At 38.3% G+C, this 21,170-nt stretch overlaps 1 protein-coding gene across 2 annotated transcripts; it reads right to left on the bottom strand.

Annotated features, from left to right (window-relative positions):
- Window positions 1-633: 633 nt before the first annotated feature.
- Window positions 634-20,507, bottom strand: SNRNP27 (small nuclear ribonucleoprotein U4/U6.U5 subunit 27). 2 transcript variants are annotated; one of them, XR_005009976.1, is made up of 7 exons: window positions 20,387-20,447; window positions 19,049-19,106; window positions 12,766-12,886; window positions 10,855-10,967; window positions 9,831-9,910; window positions 2,319-2,383; window positions 634-1,416 (listed from the first exon to the last, which is right to left on the bottom strand). XR_005009976.1 is itself a non-coding variant. In XM_036752693.1 (6 exons), the coding sequence occupies exons 1-6, from the start codon at window positions 20,418-20,420 to the stop codon at window positions 1,362-1,364; spliced, it is 468 nt and encodes a 155-aa protein (XP_036608588.1). In that variant the 5' UTR covers window positions 20,421-20,507; the 3' UTR covers window positions 634-1,361. The 2 variants fall into 2 exon arrangements, 1 of the variants encoding a protein (XP_036608588.1); XM_036752693.1 differs by lacking the exon at window positions 19,049-19,106 and having other exon boundaries at window positions 20,387-20,507.
- Between the last annotated feature and the right edge of the window lie 663 nt (window positions 20,508-21,170).

The raw sequence follows: 21,170 nt of genomic DNA, 5'->3' as shown, positions 1-21,170 counted from the left end.
GGGGCAAATTAGGCAGGGGAAATGGTATAGCAGACAAAGGAGTGGTCAGAGAGACAGAAGGAGAACTACAAGGTATAGCATTATGCAAACCACAGGAAGGCAGCAGTGTTGAGGAAGATGAAGATCAAAGAAAGCCCACTGGATCTGAAAACAAGCAGGTCATTTAGAGTAGTGATACAGATGGAAGTTTGAGGTATGAGGGTGTGATGAGAAACCAGAAGCAGTCAATGGAGCCTTCAATGTCTGACAGTAAAGACGAAGAGATATGATAGAGTAACAGGGTAGTAGGAAGAAAGAAAGGTTGTTTTTAGACCAAGAGAGATGTGAGTTGATTGTGGGGTGGAGGCTGGAAAAAAAGGAGATTAGTGGAGCAAAGTCCCAGAGATATCAGGAGACTGGATCAAGGATGCAGGCAGGTCAAATTTGGCAATGAGGAAGGCTGGCTACTCTATCTTTTGAGAGTAGACAGAAGGGAAAGAGAATAGGTAACATCAGAATTCCAGAAGGGTAGGCTTTCTTGGTGATAGACAAGGGACAATGAAAGTACTTTGTCATCTTTTTCATTTAATAAAGCCTCAATTTTCTTGAAGGATTTTGCTGGGGGAAAATATCCAAATCTAAAGTAGCATGATATAAAGGTGAAACCTCATATTTCTAAGTTTAATTAACTCTTCTGAAGCATATATTATTGTCATTCCATTAAAAACAGAAACAAAGATCTATTTTATGTCATTAAATAGTATTCTCTTCAATTGTGTTCCTAGTGTCAATGCCAACTATATAATTACTAGCTAAAAATGGTGCTTAGGAAAACATGAAATCTCAACACACCCTATAACCTAAACCGACTAGCTTGAAACCCTGAGAGAGATTACATTATCAGAACACAGATGCCAAAATTTAATTCTATTTAAAAATCCCAAACTATATTTTTCCTATTTCTTGGGCAATCAGAAGCATATTTCTTGGTCAAATTTTCCAGTGATCAAAATGTTTGAACCATAAAAAGAAATACTTTATTTGGGACAACTTGAATCCAACAACAGATTATTTTAAAAAAAAAAAAAAAGTCCAGGGGATGGAGGTGGGGAAAGGTGTCCATGAAGCAAATGATTTCCACAGGAATAGAAATAATTGAACTGAGTTTGAAAAATTCCCAAAATGAGATTTTTCTAAAAGAAAGAAGTAAATCTTTCTTCCTTTGAGGCAGGGCGAACATTCCGAGACACTTCATAAATAAGATAATCTTGCTCTTCAGGAAGAGAGAAGAGACATCCTGTTTTTGATACACAATTAAATACACTATCCTCTGTTGTGACCAAGTGGTGGAGAAATCACTCTTCAACAGTACAATCTAGACATCAAGCAATAAAATCCAAAGGTCTGTTGAATCCACCTTTTCTATTCATATATTGCCTGTGATGGGAGGAAAAAAGTTAATGTTGTTAAGAACATTCTTACAAGACTAAAGTCAGTGGTTGTGTTCAATATATTCTTCAAGTCTGTGATGAGGCACTATTCAAAATAGCTCAATTCTTATCAAGAAGGGAAAAAAATTACCCAAAGTTTGTCAGAGTTCTTTAAAATACAAAATATAAATCATAACAAAAGACTCATGAAGTAGACAGCAGCAAAGAAGAGGAAGGAAGGAGACTTCAAGGACATCTCAAATAAGAAGTCAAAAATCCTATTAATTTTAAGTAAAATTCAGAAAAGTTAAAGAGGTATAGAAGAACTTAACAATGGTCTAGGTTGAAGATTAAAGAATGCCCTGGCCAAATTTAGAATTATGAACTCTAAAATCAATTTGAATGCTTCCTTCCTCTTTTACGCATTTCGTAATAAAAGAAGGGAGAAGCAAGACCTGTTTTATTACAATGTGCCTCCACTGAGCACTAGGACCAAAAAGTACAGTTGTCACAAAAAAATAAATCAATATATAACTCAATTCATACAGATAATTTTCCAAGACATATGTTTTCAAAGATAAAACTAAATAAAGGGGATAAAATCTGAAGAGTTGTATTTGGCTTGTAAGTGAAGAATAGGAAGAGAGGGGTTCTCAGTGTACCAGCAAATATTCAGGTGTAAATCATGATGCAAAACTAATGTCAGAATACAAGTAAGAAAGATCACCCCACAAATAAACTGAGAACAACTAGGGAATACACTAATGGACTAGGCAGTAGTGTTAAATTTCTCCAAGCTTGATTATCCTGGAATAAAATTGCTTCTTCCCAATATGTAACTAAGAATATTATTAGCTTAACTGCAACAAAGCTAGCAACCTATGGTACAGATTAGGAAGATATACATACCTGTACTTCCTCTTCTGAGACACATTTATAGCATATGCATTTACAGAACCATCAACTTTTTTCCCCTGAAAAAACAGAACATGAAAGGCACATTAAATTCCTTCATTAACAAGTTTCTTATTGAAATATGAATTTTATTGGATACTGCAGACATCTCCTAGCTGTGAAAAGATTTCTTTGAGGCTAAGGGGGTTGTTGAGGGACAAAGAATAGACAGTGTTTGTTTATTGTTCCTGGTAGCAATCCGTTGGGGAAGCTAGGTGGTGCAGTGAATAGAGGGTAAAGCCTGGAGTCAGGAAGACCTGGGTTCAAATACGACTTCAGACATATACTAGCTGTGTGACCCTGGGCAAGTCACTTAATTCTGTTTGCCTCAGTTCCTCATCTGTAAAATGAACTGGAGGACATGGCAAACCACTCCAAATGGGGTCACAAAGAGTCTAACATTACTGAAACGACAACAAGTAATCAGTATTCACAGTTTTTTTTCTATTTCTATGTTTATGCTTACATGAGAAATATGTTTATGATATTCTTATTACTATTCCATAAGTGAGAAACATTTCTCTTTGGAGGCCAAACTTTAAGTTAGCTCTCCTGCTACTTGTTATCACTTCTAGCTATAGATAGAATAAGTCCTAGGTAGGCAATGCATAGGTGTAATATAGTATTTCCCTTAATTATCTGAACAATAACAAAATTATCAGGTGACTTCAGAAAGGATTATGACATGACTCCACTTACTAACTTATGCATCATACATCATCCTCAAATTATAGTTGAGTTATTTTAATGGTTAGTCAAGTTTTCAGGTTATTGAATTTTACATATGAGATACCAAAAAGCAAACTTCAATGCACTGAATTGAGACATTATCAATGTACTTACCGTTAACATATGTAACATGCAAATACTTAATATTCTTCTCCATTGTCTACTCTTTTGTCCACTTATGCTTTAAATATCTGTTTGCATCAGTGATATCTGCTTTAGATTATGAACTCCTAGAACACAGGGATTGTGTCTATTTAGAACAGAACTTTGTATAACATCTACTGTAATACCAGGAGTAATACTCATCTGATGTATGCTGGCATCACAGCACAAAAAGCATCATTTATTTTCATACTAAGAAGAAAAGTACATATGCTTTTAGGATGATCATATCATATGAGAGAGAGAGAGAGTTTATATGAGAAAAGATAGCTGTCAAAGTATTTGAAGTACTGCCATGTGAAAGAATAATATTTTAAGTTTGTTTGGCTTGGCTTCAGAGAGCTTTCAGAATTAGGATAAAGTGTAGAAGTTGCAGAGGCATATTTAAGCTTGACGTTAAGTAAAAACTTCTACCTATCAGGGCTGTCCAGAAGTAGTATGAGGTTCCCCAATCACTAGAAATCTTCAAATAAAAACTGTTTGATTACTTGTCAAGATTGTTAAGATAAAAACTGGATTATATAATCTGTAAGGTCCCTTCCTATTCTAATCAAGGGCCAATACAAAACCTTCGGGGACACTAAAAAGTACACCCTCTTTGTCGCATATCTTTCTGAAAGCATCACAATCTCTGAGTGGCTTAAAAGGAAAAAAAATGTATTTTAAGGTCTGCCATCAATTAATTAAGAAATCGCTATGTGCCAGGTATTTATTTTGTCAGGCCTTAGTTTTACAAAGATAAAAAAAATTAAACAGTTCCTATTTTCCAGAAGCTTATCTTCAGTCTTATACACACTCCATCCTCCCATGTCTATGCCTTTGCCCCTCTGCCCAGAATGTGTTGCCTCCTCACCTTCCCCAGACTCTCCCTTTGCCACCATCCCTCAGCAACACCTCTGCTTTTGAAGTTCACACTATCAAAATTTCCCACCCTATGAAGATTATGATGGTCACTGTTTGCCAACCCCCCAGGGCATTTTCCATCCTTTCTCAAGGAGTTTACTCACTGTCCTTTCCTCCCCAACTCCTACCTTTATACAAGGGGCCCTCATATTGATGTTCTTTCAAACTTCCTAATCTGCTTAAATCCCATGATCTCTCCTTCATTCCACCTCAGTCTCAGAGTGAGATAGATGGTCACACACTGGATTTCACCATTACCTAAGAAACCTGTTATTTCTCTGTCTGGCCATGAGCTCCCATCATTCCATTATTTCTTGTGCTTCACTCTTCTTTGCCCTCTTTATGACCTACAATCCTTCCACAGTACTTTCTTGGGCCAATATCCCTGCTCTGTCTTCACTTTTCACTCTTCCCAATCTCTACCCTATAGTTAACCAATTCAACACCACACTATCCAAACCTCAGAAATGGATTATTCTCACCATCTGCCTCCTTTACTCTTACTTATACCACTGAATAGAACTAGAGGAAGTCACACAAGAATGTTGACTGGGAACACTATAAATTCATGTTCTACAACTTCAACTGGGCCCTCACTGCACTAAGATGATGCTTTTATTCCTATCTTTCTGTGCTTCTCCAGATGATTGCAACTTCAACCATCACTCCCCTCTCTCTAATATTCAACCTCTCCCTATCTTCTTGTCCCTTCTTTGATACTTAAAGACAAACCCAAGTTTTCCCTATCCTTAACTAGACTCTACTATCCCTCAAGCTATCATCCTAGATCTTTCCCCCTTTTCTAAGTCAAAAGTTCTAGAAAAAAACCTAACTTAATTTATTTTCTTCTCAATTCCTCCTAAATGTTGGCAGTCTGGCTTCTTGTCTCTTTACTCAATTGAAACTACTCTACCCCAAGTTAAAAATGGTCTCTTAATTGCTAAATGAAATAGCTTTTGTTTTTATCCTACTTGATCTCTCCGCTGAATTTGACACCATTGATCACCCTCTTCTCCTAGATAGTCTCTTCCTTTTCCAATTTCTTGACCCCATGCACTCCTGGTTCCCTTCTGACCCATATGATGTTCCTTCTCTCTATCTTTTGCTGTCTCACCATCTATATTTCTCTCTAACTTCCTAACATCCGTATTACTCCCTAACTTGGTATTCCCCAAAGCTCTGGCTTGGGTCCTCTTTACTTTCTCTAGGTAACTTCATCAATCCCCATGAATTTAATTATCATTTACATGAAGATAACTTCCAAGTTTATAATTTAACCTCAGTCCCTTCTTCTAAGCTTCAGGCTCACATAACCAAATGCTGATCAGTTATTTCAAACTGGATATCCTAGAGACATCTCAAACTCAACATGTCCAAAACAGCGCTCATTATCACTCCCTCCCTTCTCCTTAGGTTGACTATTATCATAAGCCCTATTACTCAAACCTGGATAGGAAATTATCCATCAACACATAGGCCTAAACAGTGTTAGTCTCTTCTGGAGCAGAAGAGGAAAAAAAAAAATCACCACAATAACATATAAACACTCACAATTCAGTTAGCTTAATATACTGTGGACCAGAAACTGTAAGACACATCAGTTCTGGGAATGAAAAGTATGGTTTTAACACGTGAAACACAGTTAGAAACACTTTATATAGGTCCCTATTATCTACTGTGAGAAATATCTAATGAATATGGCACATACAGGAAGAGTATTATTCTTTGTACTATAATAGAAGTTATACAAAGTACTATATGGAAGTCATCAGCCACTGAATTAAATCAACACTTGATCTCACCATTGTGAGACCCATTTATAAAAGAAAAGGAATAACAAACCAACATCATTATCTCATATCTGACACCAAATTTAGGACAAATCCAATACTTCTAAGAATAGAGCTCTTTTAATCTTTGTACATTATTTCTTTATACACAAACATGCTCTGCACCATCTATGGTTCATAATGACAAGCTATAATAATAGCTAACATTTATATAGCTTCATTATTACTGATTCTCAGGACTGTACATAAATATTATCAGCTATAAGTATGCTGGCAGTTGATAATCCAGTTAATTTTCAATTTTTATTTAACTCTTGATAGTACCTCTGTTAAAATGGCAGATTTGCTTCATCACACACACACACACACACACACACACAGAGAATACTGTCCTATATTATATTATGTAATAGGACTATAATACATAATAATACTATATTATAGCCTGTGTTTGGATGTTATCTCCCAAAAGCCAATAAGCTCTATGAGTACAGGGATCATGTCTTAGCAAAAGCACAGGAAAATTCATTTCATTTGTTGAAATGAAATTTACTTAGGTGTGTACAAGTTGTAGCCCCAGGTAGACTGTAAAGCTTCCTGCACGTAAGAACTGTATTGTTTTTCCATCTTTCTATCCCTAACAATGCCTTGTACATTTTATGCACCTAAAGTTCTTTGAAATTAACTAACCTAACTTCTCAGAGGGATGTTGTGAGAACTAATTACAATGTTGAGAAAGTGTTGGTGGTGGTGGTGAGGCTGAATGTTACTGTGACAAATACAGTATTTCATAGTAACATAAATGTAAGTTAGTTATAACTGGCATTCCTTATATCCAACACTACGTTACTTAAAAATGAGCATGTCTAAATAACATACAGAAAGAAAAGGCCTCTTCACGGTTGCTCTTGGGATTTGGCAGAGCCCGAATTAAACAATGTATGCACAATATATCCAAGATTCAGATTATAAAGTAAAAAAAGAAACCTATTTTAAAAGCATGAGTATATCCTGGGGAAATAGAATTGACTAATGATTTCTTGATTGGAAATACAATTTGATTTTTGAATACTGAACAAAATACTCTACAACAAATTAATAATCTTCTACCAAAACATTAAATTCCATCTTCCTAAACCCATTTTAAAGAGTCTATTTGGTAGAAATCATCAGTCTAACAAAAAAAAGTCTAAGTACTCCTCAAATGCAAAGCTGTATGGATTCCAAATTCCTTTTTCTTTCAAAAGCATATGTAAAAAAGATAAAGAGTTTGGGAAAGTTCTCAAAGACTTTAGAGGAAGAATAGGCTGTATGACTAGTTGTCAGGTATGTTAGAACAGGGATTCCTTTTCAGGTATGGGCTGGATTTGATGGACCCTGTAGTCTTTTTTAACTCTAAAATTCTATGATGCAGATTAATGAGCAAAGTCAAAGGAACTAGAGTTGATAGAATCAAGGCCACCTGTCGAGGAATTAGCTTTGGCAAAGAGAATGCCTTACTCTTCCTGAGACTGGAAGCAGATTTTTTTTGCTGAAACAAATTAGCCATAAATATCTGAAGCAAACAGAAAGAGCAGAAAGAAGACTAGAAAGGATCACAGACAAGCAAGACAGCTTTGAAAATTTCACATCGAAGTTACTGTATATTTAAAAAGATGACCAGCCAATGCAGCCAAGATTAGGAGGGAAGCAAAAAACTGGGAAAGAATTTTTACATCTAGTGTCTCTGATAAAGGCCTCATTTCTAAAATATACAGAGAACTGAGTCAAATTTATAAGAATACAAGTCATTCCCCAATTGATAAATGGTCAAAGGATATGAACAGGCAATTTTCAGAGGAAGAAATTAAAGATACCTATAGTCATATGAAAAAATGCCCTAAATCACTATTGATCAGAGAAATGCAAATCAAAACAACTCTTAGGTACCACACCACACCTATCAGATTGGCTAACATGACAAAACAGGAAAATTATAAATGTTGCAGACGGTGTGGAAAAGTTGGAATACTAATTCATTGTTGGTGGAGCTGTGAGTTGATCCAACCATTCTGGACAGCAATTTGGAACTATGTCTAAAGAGCTATAAAAATGTGTATACCCTTTGACCCAGTAATACCACTTCCAGGGCTGTATCCCAAAGAGATAACACAAATGGGAAAAGGACCCACATGTATAAAATTATTTATAGCAGCTCTTTTTGTGGTGGCCAAGAACTGGAAATCGAGGGGATGCCCATCAATTGGGGAATGGCTGAACAAGTTGTGGTATGTGAATATAATGGAATACTACTGTGCTATAAGAAATGATGAGCAGGTGGACTTCGGGAAAACCTGGAAAGACTTATGTGAACTGATGCTGAGTGTAGTGATCAGAGCCAGGAAAACATTGTACACAGTAACAGCCACAGTGTGCGAGGACTGACTTTGATAGATTTATCTCTTCTCATCAATGCAAGGACCTAAAAGCTTTCCAAAGGAAAGAACTATGGAGTTGAAATGCAGAGAGAAGCAGACTATTTTCTCTTTTTTTTTGTTTTCTTTCTCATGGTTTCTCCCATGTGTTATAATTCTTCTATGCAATATGACTAATATTATAATGTGTTTAATAGGAATGTATGTGTAGAGCCCATATCAGACTACATGGCACCTTGGGGAAGGAGGAGGGAGAAAATTTAAAACTTAAAGAAGTGAATGTTGGAAACTGAAAATAAATAAATTGATTTAAAAAAAAGAGATAACCAGTTTGACAGTGCTGTTGTCAATATTTTGGCAAATATGAGACCTTTCTGTTTTTGATGTCCTTAGGGTATATGTCTGCCTAGCAGTGAAATCTCTAGATCAAAAAGTATGGACATTTTATCACTATTTGGTATAATTCAAAATAAATTTCTAGAATAGTTGGACAATTCACAGTTCTACCAGTAGTGGATTACTGTTAAGTCCATTTAAGTTCTGTTGTTATGGAGGTACAGCAGATAAAGAGTGCTGGGCCTGGAGTAGGAAGAGTCATCTTCCTAGACTCAGACACTTACTAGCTGTGTAACCTCGGGCAAATCACTTAACTATATTTGCCTCAGTTTCCTCATCTGTAAAATAAGCTAGAGAAGGAAATAAGAAACCACTCCAGTATCTTTGTTAAGAAAACCCCAAATGGGGTCACGAAGATTCGAACACAACTGAAAATGACTGAACAATAACAAAAGCTGTTGGTCACCAAGAAAAATAAAGCTTGATAATTCAGATTGTTATTGTTGGCCAGTGTGCCATATTCTTAGGTGACAACTCAAAATGCATTGTTTTAGATAATGTTCCTCAAAAATAAAGAAAGAATTTTTTACTGCAAGATGAACCATAAAGATTTCGAAAACTTTGTGGAAAGCAGAGGTCTTCTTAAGTGTAAAAGATTTTACATGATATTATATAGCACAGTGAGCATTCCTCTGGGGAGGCCTGGGTTCAAATCCTGCCTTTTTATACTCACTAGCTGTGTGATCCTGGTGGTCAAATTTATACCTTAGTTTTCTCATTTTTAAGTCAGAGGCAACAATACTTGTAGTGACTACTTCACAAGGCTTTTGTCAGCACCTATATAAATGGCAGGTATTATTCCACATATCTATATTTACATCTATTATCTATATCTATATGTATGTGTATACACACACACACACACACACACACACGCGCGCGCGCGCTAAAAAACAGAAGGAAAATTACTGATTTAGTGAAGTAATTCTCTTTCATTCTTTCTCCTTTCCTAAATTTAGTTACAAAAAAATTAGATGAGCTTCTCACACTTTATATGGCATTAAAAGAATATGCAAAAATGGCACAACTTCGCTGGTTGAATTCAAATTGGACTGCTAAGAAGTTTTCCTTACTTTTGTGGTGTCGAAGGAAGCAAATCCCATTAATTTCATCATTTCAATTTCTTCTTCTGTTTTGCCTTCCAAGTCTTCTTCTACAAAAATAAACAAATAATTTTTAAACTTCTTTCCTTAGGGCAGGTATATAGACTATAAGGAATCAACAGACTGATGTTCATTCTACCATTTTATAGCAAAGCCCAGCACCAAAATTAAAAAAAAAAAAAGTCCAACAAATTTTTCTCCATTTAAGATCCCCACCAGTCTTGAAATATTTGAAGGGCTGTCACATAAAGAGAAATTAAAACTCATTTTCTTGTAGCTTGAAGGCAAGACTACAATCAATGCCAGGAAGTTACTGGGGGGAGGGGGGGTGTAGATTTGGGCTCCAAATAAAGAAAGGAATACCTAATAATTAGAACTGTCCAACAACTATCTGGACTCCCTTGTTAAGTATTGAGCTCTCCATCCCCAAAAACATTTAAGCAGAGGTTGTCTGGGATACTACATAGGGGATTCCTGCATGGGATGAAAGGCTAGACTGATAATCTCTAAGGTTCTAACTCTAACATCCTATATGTCTATGACTCTAAATCAGGAACCAGGAAACATTTATGTACCATGTTCATTTTCTTGGATAAGAGGGCTGGACAGGCCTTGCCCCATACTATAATTCAGGACTTAAGAATAACTCAATGCAAAAGAATCTGATTTCTTTTGATGGCACTTCCTTGAAAGGAAATTCCTTTACTTCTCTCCTTCTAAAATTCGGATATTTTTAGGTCATGAAGTAAGTTAAAGTTCACAGAAGAAACCCTTCTAAGACATCCAAAACATCCCTAGGAAGCCTTCAAATAAGGGTCACTTGAAACTGTTATGTACCTTTACAAGAACTGAGATGTAATTAGAGCAATTTTTAAAAAGCAAAAAGCACAAATTAATATTAAAATATTTAAAGACTGCTTTCAAAAAACACTTTTACCATCTAACTGGATTATCTAAATAAGGTTATATGTACGTTAGGTTTCTGTAATATTACCAGTAATCTGACGTTCTTTGCTTTTTGTTTCCTTTGTTTCTTTCTTCTCATCATCCCTTCTTTCTTTTAGCCGGGAAGGGGAAGGAGAGGAAGATCGGTGTCTTCTTGGAGATCTGGTATCAGATAAGTATAAACTTTAGAAACAAAAATATGTTGCAGTAATAAAATCAACATGAGTTAGGGACTAAATGCTTGAAAAAGAAGGCTGTAGGAAAATAAAAATAGTTGTCCAACAACCACCTAATCAAAGGATGTAGGCTTTGCCTCGTCTTGTGAATATTTATACAAATTGAATAGTTTACTGTTACTTCTCATTGCTATTAGTTTCACTTCATACCTAATGTATATAAATAAAGGGGCAGGTGCTGGAGTGATAAAAAGTTTACATAAGAGGAGACTTATAGAGCTTGTCCATCAGTATTTCTATTTGGAACAAATGGTATAGATAGACTTGGGCCCAGAATTGCCTGGCAAGAGAGTGGGCTGAATTACCTTCCGGAAACCACAAAGCTCTTTTATAGATCCTGAGCTCCACATGAAAGCAAAGGCTCATCTTTTTGATACTACTTGTTGATGTTTCTTTACCGCAGTGAGATATGGAATTGAATAGCTTCCAAAGAATTAAAAAAAGAGTATTATAAAGAGGGCAATGAAGAAGCAGGTATGTGCAGATTTCAACATATAACCAAACAGGAGCTCCAAAAAAGAAAAAAAGATGCCATCACGGAATTGTATGAAAGGAAGAGAAGAGGGGCTGATCACAAGGGACAACAGATGTTATACTCCTACCCCTGCATAATAGGTGGACCATGAACTGATGCAGTTGAGTAGAACAATTTCTATAACAACAACAATAACGTTAAGGCAAATAACTTTAAAAGACTTGAGAACTCTATCAACACAATGACCAATCACAATTCTAGAAGACTCATGAGGACACATGATCCCACATCCTGACAGAGAAGAGATGAACTCAAAGTGCAGACTGAGACATATTTTTTGGACATGGCCAATGAAGGAATTTGTTTTGTTTGACTATTCCCATTTGTAATGTGGGTTTTGTTTTTCTTGTATTCTCAATGGGACCTAGAAGGATGGGGGGATGTCAGAAGGGAAGGAGGTGCTTCATTAAAATAAAATAAAATTTTAATTTTAAAATGTTTTTTAAAAATAGGTGGACCCCCACTGGTAATTTTATGGGAGGACAAGAGTCCCACAAGATAGACAGGCATAATTGTTTTTTTGATCTGCATCACTAGAGGGAACTCCTGAACTGATGAGATCACAGATCCATTTAAACATTAAAAAGAGCCACTGTCTCATGGAGCTCACAGTCTAGTAGAAGAATATAACAAAATTAAAAATGCAGATAACTAGAATACAAAATGTTATAGCTAGGTCCTAATCAGTGCAAACAATGAATCACATGAAGTGGTCACATTATTTGAATTCACACTGCATATTTCCATTGGGCTGGAACTAATGAATATTTTATACAATTATAATTTCAATGAGTGTGAATTCAAATACAAGCAACCACTTTATAGGATTCATTATTCACACTAGTTGGGACTTAGCTGTACATAAATGTATAAAGAAAACGCAAAGTGCTATAAGAGATTTGAGAAGGAAAAACATGGTTAGTAAATGAGAGTATGATGCCCATATGAGTAAGACTGGTAAAAAGAAAAGAACTGTTGATTCATTGTAATGATTAATATCACTAAGGGCAGAGTGCATCTTATTCTTTTAGGAGCCCACATTCTGGAATGCATACCTGAATAAGGTGAGAGCAAGTCTTACTGCCATGGCTAGATCTCAAAAAACTCCAAAACTCATCATGAAAGACAAGAAGACTACAGAGAGCAGTCAATTTAGTTTTACTGCTTCAATGCCTCTTTGGCTCCTTACCTGGACCTCCTCCTATGTGGGGAGCGAGAACGACTCCTCCTCCTATCTCTCTCTCGGGATCGGGACCGTTCTCGACGCCTTCTCTCTCTCTCTCTGGATGTAGAACGGGATCGCCTACGCTCTAACAGAAAAGAATAGGAAATAAGAAATAAAAAGGACTTTTAAGACCATCTAATCCTAACCCCTCATTTTACTAAGAAAGAAAATGAGTCCTGAAAGTGATCTCTTCAAAGTCACACACAGATATTTTGTGGCAAAAGTCTATATAACTTGGGTTTTCTGATGACTGATTCCAGATTCTTTCTATTAGATCATGCCACCTCCCTCAGATAACAACCAAGATTGTCTTTTGGATATGATATTCCTGACTAGCTGCCAATCAAAAGACACTATGTCTTACGAGCCATCCTATTAGTAGCGAATTAATTGTTTCTCACCCCTCCCTACACACTGTGCCAAGAAGAGGTGTAAGCATATTCCCTGCTTCTTACTGCCATTTACAGAAGACGCTCCCTTTGCTGCCATCACTCAGCAATTTACATTTCTTTGAAGTTCATTTCATACTTCTCTATGACTCCATCCATATTATGGTTGGTGTTCTCTACTAGCTCCCAGATCATTCTCCTTTCTTTTCCAAGGAGCTCAGCGCCCAGCTCACATAATCAGTCTCTAATCTCTGCCTTCATAGCTGAGGTATTTATACACATTGCTGCCTTCCTAACACTTGGACCTCCCAAGTTATTCCAATTAATACCATGTTCTGCATCTTCATACTGCTACCTTAGCCACACAGAGGAGTGGTCATACCCTTGATTTCACTCTTACCCATAATTTTGACCTTCTCGATCCAGAACTATGAAATTATTTTCACAGGTCATACCCTCCTGTCCTTCCATCTCTCCCCGTGTCTCATTTTTATTCCTCCTGAATCTATTTATTCTCTTTCTGATCTCGTCACCATATTCCTTCCAGATTTTAGAATTTCATTCCTGCTTTGAAACCACCTTCCTACCTTCAAAAGCTTGACTTTAACTTGTTCCAACTTCAGTCTTCTTTCCTTAAGTTCCTTGCCACACCCTGCCCCATCCTTTCCAAATATGAACCTTACCATCAAACCTTCTCCAACACTACTCTTGTTGAGAAACACTGCTATTCAGATTCACTATAAATTTATATTACATATATATATAATGTAACCCTAGTTGGGTCTTTGCTATTATGCCACAATTCTTTTACTCATCTTGGATTGACTTATCACCCTCCTTTGCATCTATCCCAACCATTTCTTTCCAGCTGCATACACTACTATCTCTTCCCCAGAAGACCTCATCCCTCCTATTGTACCCTTTATCCCACACCATCTTCTCTCACCCCTCAAAACACTATTTCCCTGCAGGAATTTTCCATTTCATTCACGTTCTCTCTCTAACCTAATTGTATTTCACTTTACGTAGTGCCTTTCCCTGACACCTATACACATGTCCAGACCTCCTATGTTCTTAAAAAAGAAAAAAACTCTACAGAACCAAGAAAATATACAAAATGACTACAACAATGTAAACAAAAACAACAACAAAAGAACTAAAACTGGATTGGGCAAAATTATAATGACCAAGAACATAAGAGGTCACCTCTCTCTGCTTCTGTGCAGAGGTAAAGGACTGTGGGTGTTGAACACAGCATATAATGTCAAACTTTTCCAATGTGTTAGTTTTGCCATACAGTTTTTTTCCCCTCTTATTTTTTGTTATAAGGGATAATCCTTTGAGAAGGTGAGAGAGGAGCTAAAGCGAAGAATACCTCAGGAAATGTGATCTAAGAACAAAAGATATCAATAAAAATTTATTTGGAAAAAAAATCCTCACTTTATCCTGCTATCCCTTCAAGTTAACATCCTACTATCACTCTTCCTTTTATAGCAAACTCCTTAAAAAAAAAAAGACACCTAAACTCAGTGCTTCCATTCCTTCACCTCTACTCTACCTTTTTTTTCATTGTACTACTTGATTGAAACTACTTTCTCTAAAGTTATCGGTGCTCTTAATGGCTAAATCCAACACCTTTTCTCAGTCCTAATCGTTCTTGCTGGTACCTGTAATAAGCTCTTTGGGAACAGGGATGGTTTTATTCTTTCTACGTCCAGTGCCTGGCACATAATGCACATTTAATAAATGCTTATTCGTCTACTGGCCTCTCTGAAGGTGTTTGATACTGTTGAATACTTTCTGCTCTTGGGTACCCTTTTCTCCCTGTGTGTTCTTTTTCTTTTTGGTCAATTAACAAGCATTTATTTTTCTCCATCTCCCCTCTACCCAAATAAGAAAAAACAAAACACTTGTAACAAATGAGCACAATCAAGCAAAACATATTTCCATTTGGCTATGTCCAAAAATGTATCTCATTCTGCACAGTCTGGAGTTGGGTAGCATTCTCCATTACTGGTCTTCTGGAATCACAGTAGATCATTGTTTGGTGACTGGAGTTCTTAAACCTTTCAAAATTGGTTGTTTTTACAATGTTGTTATAGTTCTTGTCTCGCTCATTTCACCCTACGTCAGTTCACATAAGTCTTCTCAGGTTTCTCTTACAGAACAATAGAACTCCACTATATTCATACACAATAACTTGTTCTGCTATGTCCCAATTGATGGACATCCTCTTAGCTTTGAGTCCTTTGCTACCGCAAAAAGAGTAGCTGTAGTATTATATATGTGTGTATACTTATATTATGTATAGAATATACTTATACAACATATATATTATGTATTATATATGTACAATATATACAACTTATACACAATATATAACTCCTATACAGCACCTTTTCCTCTTTCCTTGATCTCTTTGGAATATAGTCCTAGTAGTGGTATCACTGGATCAAAGGGCATGTACCACTTACGTTTTCTTTACAATGGTTTCTTGCTTTCCCTCTTGTCCAGACAATCCTCATTCTCTTCTCGGATCACTATCCATGTCCATCCCCCATGCATGAACATAGCCCAGGACTCTGTTCTGATACCACCCCCTCTCCCCTCCCCCCCCATAATTCTCTCTTTTGGAAACTTAATAAGGTTCCACAGGTTCAATTATTATCTCCATGCAGATGACTTTCAATTTACATAATCTATCCTCATCTTTCTCTTGAGCATCTCCAGTTGCCTGCTGGACAGTTATACTGAGATGCCTCAACAGAGAACTCATTATCTTCCCACCCACCCCTCCTCCTAATTTCCCATGTTCAGGATACCACCATCCTTCTGACCAAGATCACAACCTAGTCATTCTAGACAGGCAGTATGGACTTGGGAGTCAGGAAGCCCTGGGCTTGAATACTGCCTCATTTACTTAGCAGCTATATGATCTTCAGGTGTCACTCAACTTCTCTAAGTCTCAGTTTCTTCATTTGTAAAATGAGGGAGCTGGACTCAATGACCTCTAACTCTCTTCCAGCACTAGCTCTATGATCTTTCCTCTCCCTCACCACCCATACCCAATCAGTTGCCAATTCTTACAAATTCTTTCCCTACAACATCTTTTGCACACATTCCCTTCTATCTACCCTTAAGTCACAACCCTAGTTCAGGTCCTTGTCACCTCTTCCTTGCCTGGACTACCACAATAACATCCTGATTGGTCTCTCTATGTTCAGTCTCTCTATTCTCCAATTCACACAGCTACCAAATTGACACCTCTAAAGCACTGGTTTGATCATGTCATTCTCTTACTCAAGAAACTTTAGTGACTCCCCACTGGCCCTACGACATAATACAAACTCCTCTGTTTCGCATTTAAATTCTTTCACAACCTGCCTCCAACCTAACTTTGAAGACTAATTTCATGATACTCCCTCTCATGTGTTCCATGTTCCAGCCCAATTAGCCCCCTTGTTCCTATCCATACATGACGTTCTACTTCTTCCCTCAGAGTTTTTTATAGGCTGCCCTCATGCATGTAATCTTCTCCCTCCTCCTTTCCACCTCTTTGAATCCCCAGCTCCCTTCAGGGCTCTGTTCAGGTACAACTTCCAATACAAGACCTTTTCTGATCTCCCAGTTCAAAGTGGTTTCCATGCCCATACCTCACCTCCACCCCCACCCACTACTTTGCATTTGCTCATCTGTGTACATAGTAGTAATTCCTGCCCTTAGTAGTAGGATTTAAGCACCTGGATAGCAGGGACTGTTTCATTTTTGTCTTTGTGTCCTTAGTCCTAGTGCAGTGCCTCATAATAGGCATGTAGTAAATGCTCATTGAATTATGTTTAATTCTTCCTTTTTGTTTAATTCCTGGAACAATTAATTCCGAAATCATGGCTTAGAGGATAGGGAGCTTTGGGCACTTCCCCCCCAAGTGAAGACTTGATTATCTTCAAACTATGACAAAGTATCAGGGGCTAGCACTGAATGTTTTTTCCTTCCCCCTCAAAATTTTACCATCCTTCGAAGTCCACCTCCCATAGAGCTTTCCGTGATCTTTCTCCTCTGAACATCTATAGCACTTATCTATCACTCATTTGGAATTAAGCAGAGACTGTTATTATTATTATTATTAATCTTATTATTAATTAGCTTTTTTATTTATGGGGGGCTGTAATCTAAGCAAACTCCAAGAATCTGGAAGGGGAGAGATCAAGCCTTATTCAACATAATAAACAATGATTAAGCACTTATTGTATACAGAACACTGTGCTAGGCATTAGAGGTGAAACAAAGTTTAGGCTAAACATAGTTGCTCACCCAGAAGTTATGATCTAGTAGGGAGAAGACAGAAAATATAATACACCATGTTTTCAGATAAATGCACTCACATTTCTATCTTATGTGAGGTTCAAAGAAGTCAGAAAGGCTTTATGGAAGAGGAAGCATCTTAATCAGGTTTAAAAGGAAAATTAGGAGTTTGACCTGTGAAATAGTGGCTATATTCCTGGACTTGGAATCAGGAAGACCTGAGTTCAAATCCTGCCTCAAATACTTTCTAGATGTCTGGCCTTAGGCAAGTCACTTAACTTCTCTTGGTCTCAGTTTCTTTATTTATGAAAATGAAAATAATATCTATTTTGCAAGGATGTTTTGAGAACCAAATGAGATAATATAGGTAAAGCACTTTTTAAACTTAAAGTATTATATAAATGTTTGCTATTATAATTCTTAATAAAAAATAGGATAAATAAGATAAGGAGGTAGAAAATAAGGAATGTACTGGGTGGAGAGGAATGAAGTCAAGTTTTTCTGGAACACAAATTAGGTATAGAGTAGTAGTATGAAATATAGCTGGAAAGACAGGGTGGTGTCAGACCCTCAGTGGTCTTCAATGCCAGGATAAAGCATTTGAATTTCATATGGAAGGCAATAAGGGTGAGGCACCGAAAAGTTCTAAGCAAAAGGATATGTCCAAACTGGTGGATAATGAAGATTATTCTGGGATCATTTATCTAAATGGTCCTCTTTTCTCCAGTCCAACTTTTATCCTATAGTTCAGGCCCTCATCATTTCTCACCTGGACTAATGATCTATATAACCTTTTTGTTCTTCTCTCAGCCTCTAGTCACTGCCTTTTCCACACCATTCATCACATAGTTGCCAATTTGATATTCCAAAAACACAGAAGGAACTATGTCATTCAGCTGCTCAAAAATCTTCAGTGGCTCCCTAGGATAAAATGCAAACTTTCAGCCTGGCACTTAAAGTCCTCCAAATCTAGTTCCCACCTACCTTTCTAATTTTATTTTAAAATTATTTCCCTTCCCACAATCTCTATTCTAGTCAAACTGGTCTACTAGCTGTACCCCATACAAAACATTTTATCGCCTCTTTGTTTTTGCTTAAATGGTCCCTCACAGCTGAAATGCACTCCCTCATATATGCCTCAAAGAATCTCTAGTTTCCTGCAAAATGCAGCTCAGGTGTTACCACCTACAAAAGGCCTTTCCTGATGCTGCCCATTATAGTATGCTTTCTCTTTTGAAAGTATCCTCCTACTAAAATAAAAGTTCTTTGAAGGTAGGTACTTAGCTATTTTTGCCTTTGTATCTTCAATCTAGCAGTACCCTGAACAGAGAAGGTGTTTAGTAAATGTTTACTGAATTCAGTGGAATGATCCCTGAATATATGGCCCTCCCTTTGTATCTCTTACACTGTAGGGGCCTTCTAATGGTGAAGAACAAAGAGTACTGGCCTTACTGGATTCCAGTTTCTGCTCTGACACTTAGTAGCTATGTTCCCTCTCTCTGGCCTCAGTTCTCTCTTCTTTAAAGAGAAAAAAAAAAACCCAAGACTTGTACTACCTATGTTAGGACCACGATTCAGATCTGGAAGAGCTCTTCAAGGGTTCACCTTCAATCACTGTAAAGATAACAAAACTAAGTTCACAATGATCAAACAGTGTGAAACTCAAATTTTAATTCAGACCCTCTGAAGAATGAATAATTGACTTTGTAAATGTTAAAATACTATTTAAGTATGAACTATTATGATTATCATCAAATGCTGATTTGGGAAAGGAAGGGTTTGCTGTTGATCATGTTATAATTAGAAAAGCTCTGGTCTGGGAGTCAAGAGATCTATATTTGAAACTCACTTTGGCAGCTGGGTGGAGAATGGAATAAAGCGAGAGAGATTTGAAGCAGGAAGACCAATCAGGAAATTGTTGCAATAACCTAGAAGAGAAGTGAAGGGGAGGGTAGTGTTGGTGAAACCCAGAGTGGAGAAAGTATCCACAAGATGGTCCAATGCAGAAGATGAGTCAAGAAAAATTATAACTGAGAAAAGATGTGATCAGATTTGGCAATTAAGACGTCATTGGTAACCCTGGAGAAAGCAGTTTCAGTTAAATGATGAGATCAGAAGCCATACCTGAAGAGTCTAAGAAGTGAAAGAAGGCGTTCCCAGGGAATAGTCTCAGTAAAGAGGAAAAGTCCTCAGCTAAGAGACGTACGGGAAGAGAGGCCCGGAATAAAGGTATATAATAGCTTCTGTAGGGAATAAAGTAGTATTGAGCAGGAAAAAGAGAAGTGACCTGTGCCCGTGAAATCCCAGTGGAGGTTGGATAACGGTCCTATGTGAATAACAGCCTCCTAGCTGTTCCGTAAGATGTTCCATCTCTCAGCCTTGGGCATTTTCTCTGGCTGGCCCCCAGGCCTCCCTCCGGGCTTCCTCCTGGTCCCAGATAAAATCCTACCTTCTACAAGAAGCCTTTTCCAGCCCCTCTTAATTCCAGTGCCTTCTTTCTGTTAATTATTTACTATTTATCCCCCACCTAGCTTCTCTGTGGATCTGTTTGTCCGCTGTCTCCCCAGACTGCGAGCTCCTTGAGGGCAGGCGGTCTTCTGCCTCCTCTCGGATGTCCGGTGCTCAGCCCGGCGCCCGGCACGGAAGGCCAAGCTTAAGCGAAGCCTCCTCACCGACACTGAGTCCGGCGCTTAAGACAACCCACCGCTCCTTACCTTACGTAAGTAAACAAACCACCTGCTTCCAGGCCGGAGGCGCAGGCCCAGCCGCTCCCACAGGCGCCGACTGGGAGGGAGCCAGGCTCCGCAGTAACCTCCACCGGCTGGGCCCGGCCTTCCCCGCGCGATACGAAGGACGGAGGGACGGACTCTCGGCCCGCCCTCTAACCCACTTACCCCTCCGAGGGGAACGGCTCCTGCTGCGGCCCATGACCCACCCGGGCCCGCCGCTGCCGGAGTCCAGGCGAGAAGGCGAAGACTGGAAGCCGAAGCGGCCAATCGGAGCACTTCCGCTGGGGCCGGGTTCTGTGCCCGGAAGTCCGGTCAGGCAACCCCACCCTCCGATTTAGGGTTCCGCTTCCGGCTCCCCGGGCCTTGTCAAAGAACCCCCGGGCTTCTCGAGGGGGCGGTTCTGAGGAAAAGTAGTGAGAGACATTCCTAACCCCCGTTGCTCAGAAACTGCCGGGAGGCACCCCTCCCCCTCAGGCCTGGTGTTGTTCACTCGTTTTTCAGCCATGTCCGACTCTTCGTGACCCCCTTTGAGGTTTTCTTGGCAAAGATACTGGAGTGAGTTGCCAATAACTTCTCCAGCTCATTTGACAGATGAGGAAACTGAGGCAGACAGGGTAAAGTGACGTGCCCAGAGCTCAGGTCTTCTCACTTCAGGCCCGGCACTCTAACAACGGACCCACCCGTGGTAGGGGAGGTTTAAGGAGCACCACCTGTCCGCAGGGCCACTGTAGGTCCAAAGAGACATTAAACTTTTGTGCTTGGCTCATCATGAAGGGCTTAATGCTCACCAGGCCCTGTGCTAAGTGCTGGGGATACACAGAGGTGAAAGACAGCCCCTGCCTTCAGGGAGCCCACAGTCTAATGGCAGAGACAGCATGCAAAAAGATAGGCAAAGCAGGCTGTATGAAGGATAAATAGAAAATGACTTTAAAGGGAAGGCCCTGGAATC

Source organism: Trichosurus vulpecula, chromosome 3 (genome assembly GCF_011100635.1).
Source record: "Trichosurus vulpecula isolate mTriVul1 chromosome 3, mTriVul1.pri, whole genome shotgun sequence".
Taxonomy (NCBI): domain Eukaryota; kingdom Metazoa; phylum Chordata; class Mammalia; order Diprotodontia; family Phalangeridae; genus Trichosurus; species Trichosurus vulpecula.
Note: the sequence above shows the minus strand (reverse complement) of the source record. Positions and strands in the feature narration are given on the sequence as shown.

Coding starts and splice junctions, on each gene's coding strand:
- SNRNP27 (XM_036752693.1), bottom strand. CDS start 20,420: ATGGGCCGCAGCAGGAGCCGTTCCCCTCGGAGGG. Junction 2,384..9,830: donor CTTCCTTCGACACCACAAAA/GTAAGGAAAACT, acceptor CTGTTTTTTCAG/GGGAAAAAAGTTGATGGTTC. Junction 1,417..2,318: donor TCTCAGAAGAGGAAGTACAG/GTATGTATATCT, acceptor CTCCCATCACAG/GCAATATATGAATAGAAAAG.